Source organism: Salminus brasiliensis, chromosome 18, assembly GCF_030463535.1.
Source record: "Salminus brasiliensis chromosome 18, fSalBra1.hap2, whole genome shotgun sequence".
Lineage (NCBI taxonomy): Eukaryota > Metazoa > Chordata > Actinopteri > Characiformes > Bryconidae > Salminus > Salminus brasiliensis.
The window spans coordinates 4,711,390-4,729,770 of NC_132895.1; the positions used below are offsets into that span (position 1 = coordinate 4,711,390).

Consider the following 18,381-nt stretch of genomic DNA (forward strand, 5'->3'; position numbering starts at 1 on the left):
TCCTCATTCATTCATGCTGTAGACCGTATTTACTTTGCCCACGGCCTTTGTGAGGCTGCTATGAGTGAGTTTAGTGAGAGAGGATACGGACGAGACGGAAAGGAAGTTTTTATCCCTGTGAACTCTGTCCCAGACAGAGCCGGCGTTCAGCCAATTAACGCAGGCATTTCAGGGATTCTGTGAATTCTGTTGGACCGGGCCTGTGGCAGGCTCAGGTTAGCACCCGAGTGTCTTCATTTTAGCGAACAGATCAGATTATAATTGGACATATATCTCCACATTATCTCACAAATTCCAGTAGTTGGTCAATCAAGACATGTTTGATGAAGAAGTTTGACCTGAGCTGTGAAGCTAAAGCAGCTAACTGGGATATGAACAGGCACTCGAATACTCAAATACTCAGGTAATCATTTGAGGTGCCAGTCTTTAGTGTTCCAATGTCCGTTGGGTATTTGTTACTTTGCATCCCAGGAAGATGGAGAAAATATGCAATCTAATCATTTTAACGTTTTTTTTCTCTAATTAGCCTAGCCACTCCAGCTTAATCAATGCTCAAATGGGATGGCTACATATCTGTCATGACAGGTTAGGTCACTCGCAGAGATGGACCAATGCAAGTAAATTTATTAACAGAACGAGACAAACAAAAGGGGGCAAGTGAGACAAAAAAGGGCAGCAACTACAGGGCATAACGTGAATACAGTGATCAACATAAACAGAACATGGCAAACAAGAAGGCATAAATACTAGACAAGAGGGGCTAGGCCGACCCAACCTGGAACTGCCGCGTGGCAGGGGGTCGTCTAGCTGGAATGAGAGCTGTGGGTATCTCTCAGCGATCTTCGCTGAATACTCGAACCTCCGTGAAGCTTCGTAGTAGTCGACGTTGAGTTGAGTCGAGCAGAAGCTGACCTAACGCTATCCAGATCTCGGAAGGTAACCTCTCGGACCACCTTGAGGTTCTTGGACCGTGAACATAAAATCCAATGCGTTTAGTTTACTTCTCGGTGTCGAGTCTAGCTTGGGCGTCCCTTAAGTACCCCCAGCCTCAGGTGAAACGCATCAACTAAACAAGACGTGACAAACCTGAATCAAAACACATGAACATGAACCAAACACATGACGTAAATGAACATGAACAAAACACTGAACCTATACATTATATCGTACATGAACGAAAACAAAAGTCTTTCTGTGAGCGGCGGCTCTGCATCGCCCCGGGGGAGGGCGTGATACAGAGGGGCTGACAATATCTAAATTCCAAGTTAGAAAATTCGTCTGGAACGCCCCCATAAGTCTAATTTCCATCAGTAGTAGTAGTAGTAGTAGTAGCAGTGGTATTATATAGGGCTGGGCGATATGGTAAAAAAATACTATATCATGATATCCCAAGTCACGATATACAATATTCATCATGATTCAATTACAGAATAAACGAATCAGTAACTACTCAAAAACTACTATTCAGATACTCTCCCGTACTGAATACAGTGAGTTGCTGTATTTATCACGATACGATAAAATATCGTTATACAGTTTATTCGCTCTTCTGTCTTTTTGTGTGTCGTTAAATCCATAAAAATCATACACTGCCTAGAAGTACTGTCCAACTTCTATTGCTGGCCGTGTTTCTATGGTATTTAAACCATGTTTATCATTAGTGTTGGACACTATGGAATTTGGTCTCTGCTTTTAACCCATCCATGAAGTGACCATGAGCACACATGCCCGAGCGGTGGGCTGCCATTGCTGTAGAGTGGGCCCAAAGGCCCAACAGCTCAGGTATCGAACACACAGTATGTCATCAACAGCCCGGTGCTCTAACCGCTGACCCACTCAAATCAAAGTGGCTCTTACAGACACTGGATTATGAAAATTAGCCTGAACACACATCCCTATTAGCTAATATTATACACCACAGTGCTAGCAGCATGTGTATGTCACTTATGAGGTTTCTGACCGGGTGTGACTCACTGTTCTCTATAACCCTGGACTGAAGTACAGAGGAAACTCCAATTGGTTGCTAGTCAACATGCTTGCAAATGTGTGTTGAATTCTGAACTGATTGGTTGGCTGGTGTATATGTTTTTACATTTAACATTTCATAGATTTCGAAATGTGGACGAATGCCAGAGGAAAAAGGTTATTATGTAGCCAGGACAATAGAAAGAGAAAATTGTAGGCCTGTGCTGTGTGTAAGACCGTGTGTGTGTATGTGTGTGTGTGTGTGTGTGTGTGTGTGTGTCTTTCTAATTCCATTATTAGGCTTGATGTGATTAAGGACAGGACAGGCTGTGTGTGTACGGTGGAGAAGCCAGTTTTCCCATCCAAACAGCCTCGTCTTTCAAGGCATAAACAACATTCTGAGGCTCAGGCGTGACGCTCCGACATCTGAACGCAATTACTGTGTGTGTGGGTTTCCTTCGCTGCAGTTCCGATACAAGCAAAAAAGCAAGAAGCCCACCCTTCCCATCCTAACCCATCCTATTCCATCTGACAGATGTTCGTCATCGCTGTTTCCTTTTAGTACCCTCTTTGTTCAGCTGAGGATGGGGTGGTTGGAAGGATGATGTTTAGGGTTCATATTAATCATAAAAGACCCCCCTCCCCTCCCTCCCAGCCAGTCAGCCCCTCCTATAATTACCATTTGCTGGATTGACATTCTTGGCTCCATCTCAGCGTTTTTCTTTTTTTCCCCTCCTCTGCTCCTCCAGTTGTTCTCCTGCTCCTCTGATAGGCTGCTGATTTATGGGGTTGTTATTTTAGAGTGAGTAATGAATCGTTCTGCTTTTCTACGGTGTTTATCAAGTGATGTGACTAAGCGCAGTGGTGTGGTGTTTAAGTCAGAGCTTTGCTTTATCTGTAAGTGTCACTCAGTTATGTATGATTATTTTTCATGTTGAGAGAAGTTGGCTTATGGGTCTGCTCTCTTAATGCTGCACAGGCAGCTAATCAACAACTGTTATTGGGTTTTACACATTGTTTATTAATCCTGTACTCGGGATCACACTTCTGGAATCTCTCAGCTACGTATTCCACACACACTACATATTCTAGTTTAATGTTTTGTTTTTTTTTACTGAATCATTCAATGTATCCATCCATCTGTCCTCTTATCTCCCTCTTTCTGGTCAGTTTCACCGTTCATTCATAGTCATTTCGGAATAAATTAGAGTAGCTACTGAATATCTTAGTAGTTATTACAGTGTCATGGTAGAACCTGAATTATTCATAGTAGATACTGAATAGTTAGTAGTGGTTATGGAATAATTTATAGTGGTTACTGAATATAATTCATAGGGGATACTGAATAATTAATAGTGGCTACTGAATAATTCATAGTGGTTACTGAATATAATTCATAGGGGATACTGAATAATTCATAGTAGATACTGAATAATTCATAGTGGTTACTGAATATAATTCATAGGGGATACTGAATAATTCATAGTAGATACTGAATAATTCATAGTGGTTACTGAATAATTCATAGTGGATACTGAATATAATTCATAGGGGACACTGAATAATTCATAGTAGATACTGAATAGTTTGTAGTGGTTACTGAATAATTCATAGTGGTTATGGAATAATTCATAGTAGAACCTGAATGATTCATAGTGGTTACTGAATGATTCCTAGTAGATACTAAATAATTTCTAGTAGATACTGAATAATTCATAATGGTTACTGAATAATTCATAGTAGATACTGAATAATTCATAGTGGATACTGAATAATTAATAGTGGATACTGAATAATTCATAGTAGATACTGAATAATTCATAGTGGATACTGAATAATTCATAGTAGATACTGAATAATTCACAGTAGATACTGAATATTTTGTAGTGGTTAATGAATGATTTCTAGTAGAACCTGAATCACAGAATAACATTTACGAAATAAGTGTTTGTAGTTCTGAACACTGTATAGTATATTAGTTATCATTTTATTGAATAATTCATGCTGGTTACTGGACGATTTACAGTAGATGCTGAATAACATGTTTGCGGTTGAATCTAAATAATATGCCTGTAGTTCACTGGTTGTTTCTCAGTGTAATAGTGTTATCACAGCTGGCATTTCAGAGGGCAGAAGTGTAAAGTATGTGTGTGTGTGTGTGTTGGGGGGCGGGCAAGCAGGATATGGTGACTTCAGCTGCAGTAATGATGGCAGACAGGATATGACCTACAGTGACTGCTGAAAGGGCAGCATTGGTGACCAGCTGGGAATGTGGCAGAAGGGCGAGCAGAGAGGAAAACAACACAGGCTACTTTACTGGAACTGAGGGAACACATCGAGATACAGTGAGAACAGCATCCTCCCAGACCAGCGTCCAGTATAGATCTTAAAGACTTCACTAGATTTCACTGTCCAGGTTCACGTCTCAACCTTATGCCATCAAAGGTGTGAATCAGCCACTCGTGTGAACTGATGAAACCCCTCAGACTTGTGCCAAAGCACCTTAAAGAGGAAACCGCACTCTAAGCAGAAAGGGTTCTTTGACTCATAGCCCACAAAAACCATCTACTAAATTGGTTCCACCAGTCTGAACAACCCTGTGACTGCGGCCTAGAGCCGTGTAAGCATCCAGAGGGTTCTTTGAGTTGTCATGAACCACTGAACCATTGTTTTTACAGAAGAACAATGAAGCCCTTAAACCCTGTAGCCCACACTTCTTCTTCTTTGTTACTTCATTAATAGTAGATACTGAATAATTCATAGTGGTTACTTCATTAATAGTAGATACTGAATAATACATAGTGGTTACTGAATAATAATTCATAGTAGATACTGAATAATTCATAGTGGTTAGTGAATAATCATTCATAGTTGATACTGAATAATTCATAGTGGTTACTGAATAATAATTCATAGTAGATACTGAATAATCTATAGTGGTTACTGAATAATAATTCATAGTAGATACTGAATAATTCATAGTGGTTAGTGAATAATCATTCATAGTAGATGCTGAATAATTCATAGTGGTTAGTGAATAATCATTCATAGTTGATACTGAATAATTCATAGTGGTTACTGAATAATAATTCATAGTAGATACTGAATAATCTATAGTGGTTACTGAATAATAATTCATAGTAGATACTGAATAATTCATAGTGGTTAGTGAATAATCATTCATAGTTGATACTGAATAATTCATAGTGGTTAGTGAATAATCATTCATAGTTGATACTGAATAATTTATAGTGGTTACTGAATAATAATTCATAGTAGATACTGAATAATTTATAGTGGTTACTGAATAATTATTCATAGTAGATACTGAATAATTCATAGTGGTTACTGAATAATCATTCATAGTAGATACTGAATAATTTATAGTGGTTACTGAATAATCATTCATAGTAGATACTGAATAATTTATAGTGGTTACTGAATAATTATTCATAGTAGATACTGAATAATTCATAGTGGTTACTGAATAATCATTCATAGTAGATACTGAATAATTTATAGTGGTTACTGAATAATCATTCATAGTAGATACTGAATAATTTATAGTGGTTACTGAATAATCATTCATAGTAGATACTGAATAATTTATAGTGGTTACTGAATAATCATTCATAGTAGATACTGAATAATTTATAGTAGATACTGAATATTATTATGTCTATTTTTTGTCTTTTTTTCTGGTACAATTTTACAACTTACTGCTCTCTTAGAAACCTGGTGCTTTAACTCCCCTATTTCTAAAGACTGCAAAAGTGCAACAGGCCTGAATTACTGTTACTAGATGACTCAGAAATCTAGATGTCTAAGCTGCACTTTTGGGAAGTGGAACTTCAGCCAGTGGTTTTTAGGTTTTGTTGTGGATCCGTTTTGTTTTTGTTGGGCAGGGCCACAGGTTCGAGCTGTCACATCATCCTAGGAATGATAAAAACCTTATACGGGACGATGTGTATGTATGATTAGTCCACTTTTGGGGTGCTTCAAGCTGTGTGTGTTTACTTAGTACTAAATATTAGTGCAGTATAGAGTCATAAAACATCTGGAAATGAAGTATTATATTTAACATTAATATTTAAAGATGAATTACAAGAATAAAAAGGATCAATCATATCATCAATGATCAATCATAAAACAACTGAACAATGTAAATTGAATTAGAACCCCTGGAAGTGCCGAGTGTGGCCTAATGGGATTAGCCTAGCAGTGGAAGCAGAGTAGCAGTGAATAGTCTGATGACTGTCGGTGTCAAAGAACAGCTCTATGAACAGCTCAGCCTCGTGTCTTGCCTCCAGACTCCAGGCTGTCCAGTTCCTGGCCCTCCTGACCAGCTTGTTTAGTCAGCCAGCAAGCTTCCAGCTAGCGACTGGATGTCATCTGTATTCTGAGAGATCTTTAGAAATGTTGCTGAACCGAGAAAAATAAAATGTGGGCGGGGCCTAAACCAGGATACAGTTGTGCTCTACCTACAAACATAAATGTGGTCCGTATTGAAAGTTCAGAATATGAGTCAGCCGACGCACCCAAGCATTACTGTAGTTATTGAGCATATACTTTAAAACGTACACCCCGAACGTGCTTCACCTCTGCTTTCTGAACCGCCCCAGGTGTCATTTTGCTGGCCCACAGCCTGAAACCCAAATTGCGGGCCAAGAAAGAAAGAAGGAGGGGGGCTTAATTGGCACCAGCAGAGGAAAAATAACCTATAGCACTGTGGGAGCGGTGCAGGGCGACGAGGGAGGGAGGGGGTAGTGGGTGGGGGGTGGGGGGGGAGAAAATTCCACTATGTCACTGGGTCTTTGCAAACCCAGCCACGCAGCACATGTGCTCAGAGGGAGGCGGAGAATGGCGGCTGAATGCATCTGAATGGCTGGCAGCTCCGTGTGTTGTGTGGAGTGTTACTCGTGCTCCCTGACCTCCATTATTAAAGCAGTGGTTAAGTGAGAAATCACATTTACAGGTTTCTCTCCGCACCCTAAAAATAGCTGAACGTTATATGAGGCTAATGTAGCTAACAGGTGATGGAAGTATATGTCCACCAGTTAGTATAGCACACATGTCCAGTGATCTCTAATAGCTCTGCTTGTGTGGATTCTAAAACTGCGACAGATACTGCTACTACCCATGCACTCTAAAATATCAAGATTATATGTGTATTAATTGACGAAAGTATTGGGACGCCTGCTTATTCATTGTTTTTTCTGAAAACAAGGGCATTAAAACAGAGTTTCTCCTGCTTCTGTTGGAGTAACTGTAGAAAGAAGGCGTTCTACTAGATTTTAAAGGAGCTTTGCTGTGAGGGTTTGATTGCATTCTGCGACAAGAGCGTCAGTGAGGTCAGGATGTTGGATGATGAGGATGATCACCACCCCGTCTTATCCACAGCTCACAACTCAAGTCATTATCCATCATTCCAGAGAACACAGCTCTTCCACTGCTCCACAGCTCGATGCTGGGGGTGGTGGTGGTGGTGGTGGGGGGGGGGGGGGGTTATTATACCCCTCTACTAGCCCACGCCTGGCATTAGAAGGCAGCATGGTGCCAATAGGTTCAGGTTGATCTGCTCTAGAGAGAGGCCTATTCTATTGGCTGTACTTCTCTACAGGGACTAGACAAGCTGTGTGTGTGTGCATAAGTATCTGAACACTGCTACTGTGGCTTTAAACGTTTCTCATTGCCTCTTTCCAGATGGAGCTTCTGGATAAGTTCCCCGTGGAGGGTGGGCAGAAGGATCCAAAACGGAGAATCATCCCCTTTTTACCAGGTAGGATTTCACCATCCACTAGTTCCACTATCATCACTACGCCCACGTGGTAATTACAGAAGAAGCTAGACAGCCTATTGTCTTGTGACCACCGTCTTCCCTGCACACACAACAGCGTCGTCCCAGGATTCGCCGAGCTTGCAGTTCTGCCTGAGCTGTGACCTCATTGTTTCCAGAAAGGGCAGTAATGCTGTTTTTGTTCCATTTGCTGAGAATTAAACCGTAACCCTCCTTGGCAGCATCCATAATCCTCAGCGGCCTCCAACACAAGACACAACACTGCCATGCCAGCATCACAGGTTACAGCAACAGTGAGGCAAGACATCTAATTTACACAATTCTCCTCTGAACTGTGGTGTAATCAGTCAGCTGGTTTGCTGTCTGAAGTTGGCTCCCTTTGTTCTGAAGCCACGAGGCTAATGGAGTTAACAGGTAGTTGAAGCTTGCGCGAGCGATCTGCATGTCTGAGCCGCAGCACGGCTCTCTGCACAGTGTAATATTCCTACTGCTGATACTGACGCTAACTGTACCGAGCAGCAGCAATAAAGTTCATCTGTCTGTCTGTCTGTCTGTCTAACCAACAGACTTGTTTGTCTATCTATCTGTCTATCTCTATCTGTCTGCCTGTTTGTCTATCTATTTGTCTATATCTACCTCTGTCTGTCTGTCTATCTATGTTTGTATGTCTATATATCTGTCTCTGTCTGTCTATCTATCTTTGTCTGTCTGTATATATAGCTATCTGTGTGTCTGCCTATCTATATATATGTCTATCTGTTTATCTATCTGTTTGTATGTTTGTCTATCTGTCTGTCTGTCTATATATCTATCTGTCTGTCTGTCTGTGTGTCTGTCTGTATGTACGTCTGTCGGTCTATCTCTGTCTGTCTATTTAGCTATCTATATCTGTCTGTCTGTCTATATAGCTATATATCTGTCTGTCTGTCTATCTATCTGTCTGTCTGTTTATCTATATATCTGTCTCTAACTCTGTCTATCTAACTCTGTCTATCTGTTTGTATGTCTGTCTATATATCTATCTGTCTGTCTATATGTACGTCTGTCTGTTTGTCTGTCTCTATCTATCTGTCTGTCTATTTATCTATATATATCTGTCTATCTGTCTGTCTGTCTGTCTGTCTATATATCTATCTGTCTGTCTGTCTGTCTGTCTATATATCTGTCTGTCTATACATCTGTCTGTCTATATATCTGTCTGTCTGTCTGTCTGTAAGCAGGTGAATGTATGACTACTTAACACTTTACTTTTGGTGTTTTGGTGATATAGGCATACGGCTTACACTGTGGTAATTGGTGTGACGGGGTTGCCATTTCCCGTGGTGTGATAACTCATCATGCTCATCACGGTACTGACAGTGACTAAGCTGAGGAACAGCTGTGTGCGTCCACAGATTTATTGTTTGGTTTAGTGGTGGACGAGAACACCCTGCGTTCTGTGTGTTTGGTAGCCTCTGTGTGTCATTTTACTAACTACCAATGCGGATGTGGACTGAGGAGTCAATCTATTGACCTTGTATGTTTGCGGAAATGTGAAGAAGGAGAGTGTTTTTCAGCAGTGCTTAGAGGGAGTGGGCTAAAAATAGGCTCAGAAACTGCTGCTATAAGGAACTGTGACTCGTGGGCGAGAAATCCACAGAAAAGCATTTTAACAAGTATTTCGGAGGAAAAAAGCGTGGGGACGTCAGTCGATTATACTGTCAATCAACCTTTATTTAAACTCAGAGGACTACTTAAGTATTACGTAATATTTCTCTATTATAGAACTGAATACTAGAACCAGTCGCTTCAGAAACGGCTTCTACCCTTAAGCAATTAGGCTGCTGACCGAATTCTAGCGCAGTGGACCGGCCCACCGTCCACAAGTCCACTGTCTCACCTGTATCATCACACTTCCACCCCTGCATTTACTTACTGGAGCACCAATGCTCAGTCATAGTGCACCCACAAAGACCTCTCCGCACCCACACTACACCTGAATTCACACCCATCCATTCAGATTATATCAAACCTGCATTAAACTGCTCTAAACTAAAGTGCAATATTATAAATAGAGAGTGTGTATAGTGTGTGTATATGTATAGTATGAGTTAACGTGTAAATATTCAGTATTTTTAGTATTTAACATCTGTGTCTATCTATGTTAATGCAGTTAACATCTACCAGAAGTGCAAATAGTCACATTATGCAAATAGTACCAGTGCAAACATGCCAGTATTGTGCAGTAACAGGCATTGCAGTGCAGAAGTGGCAGCTAGACTATAAGACTATAGACATCGTTCCACTACAGACATCATTTAAACTAAGACCAGTAAAAAGCTTAAATAGGGAGCTCTGGGGAGTTGTTTAGGCTGGTGGTTGTAATGGGGCTAACTCTAACCGTGACACCATAACAATCCTATTGGGCTTTACACCAACCTTCCCCTTTAAATCCCACCCTTTCCACTGAAAGTGACCGGCTTAAAAAAAAGGAGGAGCCAGTAAACAGGCCTCTGTCAGCCCCGGGGGAGGGTGCGATACCGAGCCGCCGCCCACAGGCTCACAGAAGGACTTTAGTTTTGTGTTTCCGTTCATGTATGATTCTAAGACTCGGTTCTTGTTCATTTGCATTCATGTATGTATCGGTTCAGTGTTCTGTTCATGTTCAGGGGTTTTGGTACTCGGTCCTGCAGATTTCTTCTGTACAACATCCGGAGAATTCGACCCTTCCTCTCTAGAGAGGCCACCCAGGTGCTTGTTCAGTCTCTCGTCACTTCCAGACTTGACTACTGCAACTCTCTTCTGGCTGGTCTCCCTCTGCGCACCATCAGGCCCCTGCAACTCATCCAGAATGCAGCGGCACGGGTCGTCTTCAATGTCCCTAAATTCAGCCATGTCACTCCACTGCTGCGTTCTCTCCACTGGCTTCCTGTAGCTGCCCGCATCAGATTTAAAACCCTGACGCTGGCCTACAAAGCCAAGAACGGACCAGCCCCTCCGTATCTGATGGCAATGGTCAAAAGCCGATCCGCACCAAGAGCCCTTCGAGCTTCAAGTACGGCTCGGCTCGACCCACCATCCCTCAAAATCCGCGGAAGACAAGCGTCCAGGCTTTTTTCTGTCCTGGCACCAAAGTGGTGGAACGAGCTGCCCCTGGATGTCCGAACGGCCGAGTCGCTCGCTGTCTTCAAACGCAGACTGAAGACCCACCTCTTCAGAGAGTACTTGGACGAATAGTTCTATGGTTGCCTTATTGTATTGTGTTTAGTAATGTCTAAGCTTGGAGGTATCTTTTGTATTAGTCTATTCTAACTAGCTGAGGTTTTCTTGGGTAAATAGCAAAGCACTTTGTAAGTCGCTCTGGATAAGAGCGTCTGCTAAATGCCATAAATGTAAATGTAATGTAAATGTATCAAGTCTTGTTTAGTTCATGCGTTTCACCTGGGGCTGGGGGTACTTAAGGGGCGTCGACGCTCTGTTCGAGGCCGAGAAGTGGATATATGGTTTATGGTTAAGGAACCTCGAGATCTGTTTCCACGTAGTGTTTAGGCCAGCTTCTGCTGGACTCCGTCGTTTGCTAGCAATCCACCCGGAGGTTCGAGCTTCCACAGAAAGATTCCTACGACTCTCGATCCTGCTCTACTACCCACGTTCCAGGTTGGGTAGGCCTAGCCGCTCTTGTCTAGCAGCTGGTTCCCCAGCTAAACCCCCGGTCTCATGTCGGTTTCTTGTTTGCGTGCAAGGAGGTTCATAATCCAGGATCTGGAAGGTTGTTTAGGCTGGTGGTTCTAATGGGGTTAACTCCAACCGTGACCTTAGGCCTCCATTACTTGTTAGCTGCATGGACCAGTAGTACTTTTCACCGACCTTCCCCTCTACATCCCACCCTTTCCACTGTGAGCGACTGGCTTGGAGAATAGGGGGCGCCAGTGCCTTACCTTGACCACACCTGGCAGAAGCCTGTGTATGTGTGTGTGTGTGTGAGTGTGTGTCTGGAACTCGTTTAAAGAGCACATGCAGGGTCAGAGCTCTCAGCTGTGTTTATTTATGAGCCTGCGGGCTGTGAAACGAGACGGCTCTCCCACATAGTAATTGTCTTCTCCCCCGTTTCTCCTCGTCTGTTTCTCCTGCCTGTGGCTTTATTCTATTGACTGTTTTCTAATAGAGCTTAAAATATCAGCTTCAGAATCATGCTGATGCTCCACTCTGTCATTCCCACTCCGGGCCGGAACGAGGCATATTAGTGTTAAATCCTGTGGTGTTACTCTACCGCCTCAGCCCACATGCTTCTCTACCTTCAGATCAAGCTTCTGGAGCTTCTCTCAGCTTGTCCAGAAATGCATGTGTACAGCTGTCTGTCCGTGAGAAATGCAATCTGCATTTCCGTCAGTGAAGGGAATTAGACTGTAGGGGGAGCCCAGGAGCACAAAAGTACCAGTTCTAGTATAACTTTATACTGTATACTTTAGACTGTAGAAGGTTTTATCATTATTAAAAGGTCTAATCTCATATTATATGAAACAGATCTCTCATTTCTGAACACCACCTCACTTCTGGGGACTTAAAAACCTGCTGGAATTCATAAGCAGTTGTGCAGCTGTGCACGCCGGCAGCTCTGTCTACGTTACACTGGCTGAATATTCCAGTGGAATTCAGACTTCCAAACTGGTGCTGCAGACTTGGACCATATCTGCCTTCCATGGTCTTGAGGAACAGCAGGTAAAGTGGATACGCTAGCTGCTTAAGATGGGCCGGAAATGCAGCATCGTGTGCTTCATGAATACAGGTGTATTATGGATTTACGACTGTAAGGATGGTCAGGGTTTATGACCAAACTGGTAGGAAGAAAGACGGTGGGCTGGCTGGGTGTTCCTACAGTGTCTGGAGACCTCCATCAGTCACCCTGGATGGTGGTGCTTCATTCAATACTTTCAGGGAGTTGGGGATAATGAGGTGAGGTGGTAATCATTCAACACGCCATCAAATCCTCACAGCAATGCTGCTCCAAAATCTAGTAGAAAGCCTTCTTACCTGGACAGTAGATACAGTTACTCCAACAAAAGCATGAGAAACTATTTTTAATGAATAACCTTTGATTGACTTCAGAAGAAATAATGAATGAGTCGGTGTCCCAATACTTTTGTCAATGTAGTGTAGGTTAGTAGAACCTTTGAACTCGTTTGGTTTCTAGTTTGCTACCCTGGTCTATTTTGATTTAAGTCTGTAAAACATTTGTTAAAGCAACGTTATGCAGATGTTGGTCATTTCTGATTTTGGGCTCCCCCTACAGGTGCGAAGTACCTATACCATTACACCCCTAGTGTTAGAGCATTTACGGTTCGGGTTTTGAACGATTTCTGTGTTGTTCCCATTTGTTTCCAGCTCATAATACGAAAACGCTGGATTAGAGCTGGGCAATACGGAAAAATGTTATATCCCGATATTTAAAGACATACTTTACGAAATAAAATATTTATTACAATATATTGTCACGTTGACAAAATGCACCAACAGCGTTAATTAAAAAAAACTGCTGTCCAACTACTCTCCCATACTGAGTACCATGATTTTCAAGCACGGTTGATTTTCACAATACACTCATAAACATATGCTGTGTACCACGCTAACAAAATTTATCACCATACAAAAAAAATATTGTCCTATTGCCCAGCTCTGCTCTGGATGCTCTCCGACTCTGAGCTGTTTGCAGTCATTGGTGTGGAAATGCAGACGAGGGATTGTTCCTCCCAGACAAACACATTTGTGGACTGCGGGTTCTTGTCCAACAAGAACAAGACAGCGAGAGACAGCAGTCCAGATGTTTCGAGACGGGCAGTTATTGTTTGGCATAAACCAAAGAGGCACTAAAGTGGTTTTCCGGTAAAACCAGGCTTTGAATTGTTCGTACTGGCCTGGTCTTTGGGCCCATCAGCAGAGTGGTCAGGGCAGATGGTTTTGCACAGCAGCTCTCTTCCTCACTTCATGCCGTGAGTCATGGGATTTTTATTTTTTTTAAAGCAAAGACGAGGTAAAGGGAAATTCCAGATTTCACCATCATGGATTTCACCTAACCGTGTTGATGCTCTTCACCAGACTGACAGTCAGTTTGGACTTTGGGTTTTTGGGTCTGAATTTGGTTCAGACTATGGAGTTTTCCAAGAAAAGTGGACAGGGCCGAATTTAAGGCATTGGGATATGACAGCTGTCATGCAAAAACCTTTCTGGCAGCTGTTCTTTACATTGTGTCAGAACTACATGATGAATGGACCAATAGAAAAGCTTTAAAATGCCAAAACACACAGTATAATGTCTATATATATATGTATATTATGAATGATTAATATTAATAATAATAATGTTAATAATAATTGATATAATTATATTAATATATTATATATAATTATATTATATGAGGGGGCTGAAAAGGCCTGTAAGATCTGAGTTAGGCCACTGGCTGAGTATTATTCAGCTCGGTTCCTGAGACTCAAACTGGCACAAACGGTGACCTCTTAAGTATAGTTTAAAATACAGTACATGTCCAAATGTTTGTGGACACCCCTTCTATTAAATGCATTCAGCTGCTTTGCATTGCTGACACAGATGTGCGAATGCAGGCACACACTATACATATATATATAGTGTGTGTGTTTGAGTACTAAACTCTTAGCTCATACTGAGAGCTGGGATACACTTGTCACATGTGTTTCTTACAGTGTTGCTAACTCTCATGCATTGACCATATGACTTGAACCTCACAGTCTCGCCTCACACTTGCCATTCACACAGTTTTTAACGACCCCTCGTTCCCTGCCAGGACAGTTTCTAATGAAAAATGCTGCACAGAATTTCACTGATTAAACACACCCTAGACCGGCGACAGCTCATCCCAAAAGTATTGAATGGAGCACCATCCGTCATTCCAGAGAACAATGCTGGGGGGGGGGGGGGGGGTGTACCCCTCTAGCCCCAATAGGTTCATAGGTTTATCTGCTCCCGAGAGTCCTATTCTATTGGAAGTACTTCTCAAGACGGATTAGACAAGCTGTGAGTGAGCATTTCTACATCTGTGTCAGCAATGGGTGCCACTTAAAGTAGCTGAGTGCATTCTTTAGAAGGGGTGTCCACAAACATTTGACATCCTAGTGGTTCCTTAACAGCACCTGAACGCTGCCTGGCAGGTACATACCAGCCCTTTAACAAGTTTACAGCCTTTTAACAAGTGTCTGGGTGCAATACCTCAGCACTCCGTCAGCAACCTGCATCAGGAACCCCTGTAATTACCGCCCTGCCTATTCCACACATTCTTTCCCGAATTCATTAGTGGGCTGTAGAAGCACTTCTGCCTAGGGAACCGTAGCAGGCGCCCTGTTTACAGTGAATACAGTCCCGGACACTCCCATAGCTTTTTATTATTGCTTGTTTTCCTCCAAATCGAACAGGCATTCAGCATTCAGCAGGGCTGTCGAACGAGCCAGATAGCTGTAAGGGTCATCATTTGTCAGATAAACCGACTGACTTGTCATCTTCTAGTTCCTGCAGATTTAGGAACCGTTTGACTGCTAAAACCCCCCGAATTACGATATTTTACCATTGCGTCATTGATCTGAGGTAATCGAATCAGACTGTCGTTTATATATTGCTCAACCTCTTCTTCTGCTGCAGCTATAGCTACTGCTAGATCCGTGCTTCTCATATAGCCATGTGAAGCCCTTACATGTTTGTGTGGTCATTGGTCATAAGACAAATACACTGTATGTCCCTATGCGTCCAAATATTTATGGACACCCCTTCTAATGAATGCCAGGCATGGGCTAGAGGGGTATAAAGCACCCCAAGCTGTGGAGCAGTGGAAGAACCGTGTTCTCCAGGAGTAATGGATGGTGGTGCTTCATTCAATACTTTTGGGATGAGGTGGGGAATTGATCATCCAACACCCTGAGCTCACTTACGCTCTTGTTGCTGAATGCCATCAAATCCTCGCAGCAATGCTGCTCCAAAATCTATTAGAAATCCTTCTTACCTGGACAGTAGACACAGTAGACAAAAAGCCTTCAGTAGAGCAGAGACAGTTACTCCAACAAAAGCTGGATCAACTCTTTTTAATGAATAACATTTGAATAATTTCAGAAGAAATAATGAATGAGTCGGTGTCCCAATACTTTTGTCAATGTAGTGTAGGTTAGTAGAACTCGTATGGTTCCCAGTTTGCTACCTTGGTCTATTTTGATTTAAATCTGTATAACATCTGTTAAAGCAGAAGTTGGTCATCTCTGCTCCTGGGCTCCCCCTGCAGGTGGGGAGTGTATTTCAGTTTTACACCACTGCAGTAAATACAAACTGTGTAAAACTCTTAGCGCCACCTCATGGACAGCAGTCGTTGGTCTGTTATTAGATTTCCATTTGGCTGTTGAATTTATGTGATATGTGATAGTTTTTTGTCTCTTGGGCTCCCCCTACTGGCGTGGAGTGTAATTCACAAATGTAAATGTCTATGACAGTTCAGATAGTATGTCAAGGCGGCATCACTTTGCAATTAGAAGGGGTCTCGGTCTGTCTCTCGCTCACACCTACACCACACCATCGTAGACTGTATAAGCCCATGTTCTGGGAAAAACAGAGAGGTCTACAGTGTAGTTTGTAGTGTATGTAGTGTTTGTAGTGTTTAGCTGATGTTGACCGTAGTACATGGTGTTGTGAATATTTACACACACTATTACACACACACATCTGCTCCTTGTAGTCTCTCCACTGGCGTTCCACAAGGCTCAGTGCTGGGTCCTCTTCTTTTCTCACTCTACACTAGCTCTCTTACGTTATATCCTCCCATGGATCTGCTGCGTTCTCTCTTCACTGAAGCTTCCTGTAGCTGCTGCCTGCATCAGTTTCAAGCCCCTGACTCTGGCCTACAAAGCCAAGACTGGACAAGCCAGCCCCTCCGTACTTGATGGCGATGGTCAATTTCCATTCATTTTTGATCTATTCATTGCCGAGCCCGACTCATCGCTAATTAGACGCTGAATTAGGTGCGTAACAGGGTGGTAGCACAGGGTTAATTGTGCATTATTACAGCTAATAATGCCATTATTGGTCATTTTTACACATAATCCAGATCCAGGTCTGTACAAAACATGGCAATTATAAATAAAGTAATCAATTAATGCATAGTGAAGCAATTAGAAATGTCTACTTCAGGCTTTATTAAACCAAGAACAAGATCTCACTAAACCCCTAGTTGGTGTTTCTTAAAGAAAGTGTCACCAAACTGAGGGTCTTATGTATGTGTGAAAATTTCATATTCTTCCACAGACTGTCCAGATCCTGCCAGATTTAAGTGCAATGTCCAGAAACCAAGATTTTTGCCTTGTACCCAAGTTAATATGAAACTTTTCAGTGAAAGCTCACAGTCCAGGAGTCCAGGAGATAATTCTGTTATGTTTTGTTCTCAGGGAAAATTCTGTTCAGAAGGAGTCACATCAGGGACGTGGCCATGAAGCGACTGCGGCCCATAAATGAATACTGCAGGGTAAGTGTTACATAAGCCATCATTGCTTCTTATATTCTTTCATTCTAGATTAGGCCTGATCAATCAGCCAATCAGAATAATTATTGAATTATTATTTGATATAATGATGGTTATTCCATTTACCCCTCACTTGTGCACTATATGGACAAAAGTATTGGGACACCTGCACATTCCACCTGCAGGAGTTTTTTTATGACCTCCCATTATAACCCCATAGGCTATATTAATATGGAGCTGGTCTCCATTTGCTTTGCAGCTCTAACAGCAGCTCAGCACTTGGCCCTGACCCCGCTCTGTAGCTTTACGTGGTCGGACACTCGGTGGACGCTGAGCTGCTCTCTGTGAGCTGTTCCTTCTAAACTCTTCCACTGTTCAATAATAACACCACTCACAGCTGATGGAGGAAGATCTAGGAGGGAAGGTCTAAATTTCACCAGCTGACTTGTTGTTGTTGGTGCAGCGGTGTCTCCTATTACATACAGAACCACGCTGGAGTTCAGTGAGCTCTTCAGAACCTCCCGTTCTTTCACTAATGTGTGGAAGAAAGGCAGACTACAGGGCTAGGGGCTTGAGACTGAATCAGACACCTGAATTCAATGATTAAGAGGTGTGTCCCAATACTTTTGTCCATATGTGTGCTTAGTTGAACTAAATTAAATAAAAGGACATTGCAATGTAATTGCAACACGAATGGTCACTTGTGCTTCATTGTATTTAACTGATGTTGACCACAGTACAGGGTGTTCTGAAAGCACATGTTGTTGTTGTTCCCTGCATACACACACATCCTAAGCACACACACACACACTCTCAGTTGAACACCATCCATTATTTTTTAACTCTGAAACAAAGACAATAGAGGCATTTTGATGATGCCATTCTCAGCATTAGTGCAGTATTAGCACTTGCTACTCTAGATGGCAATGTGTGTCTTTTAGGAGGAAGAAGTCTAGCCATTCGCTCACAACAACAAGAATCATTGAGGCAGTGTTCTCTAGTATTAGCAGTTTCAGTCTGAGGAGAATGCCTTAGAACATCAGAACAAGAGGAAGTTGTGGCAAAGCTGCCACACAACCCCTGCAGCAGCCTGTTTTCTTTTTCATTGTTTGCTATCATT

The 18,381-nt window shown here is 42.3% G+C and overlaps 1 protein-coding gene across 2 annotated transcripts in view; it reads left to right on the forward strand.

Annotated features, from left to right (window-relative positions):
• Nucleotides 1–18,381, forward strand: part of sh3pxd2b (SH3 and PX domains 2B) — a 64,914-nt gene that overhangs the window by 16,903 nt on the left and 29,630 nt on the right. For both annotated transcript variants that reach the window (XM_072661404.1, XM_072661405.1), the window contains exons 3-4: nucleotides 7,669–7,744; nucleotides 17,188–17,264. In XM_072661404.1, the coding sequence (XP_072517505.1) occupies nucleotides 7,669–7,744; nucleotides 17,188–17,264 (153 nt within the window). The remainder of the gene's footprint in view (nucleotides 1–7,668; nucleotides 7,745–17,187; nucleotides 17,265–18,381) is intronic.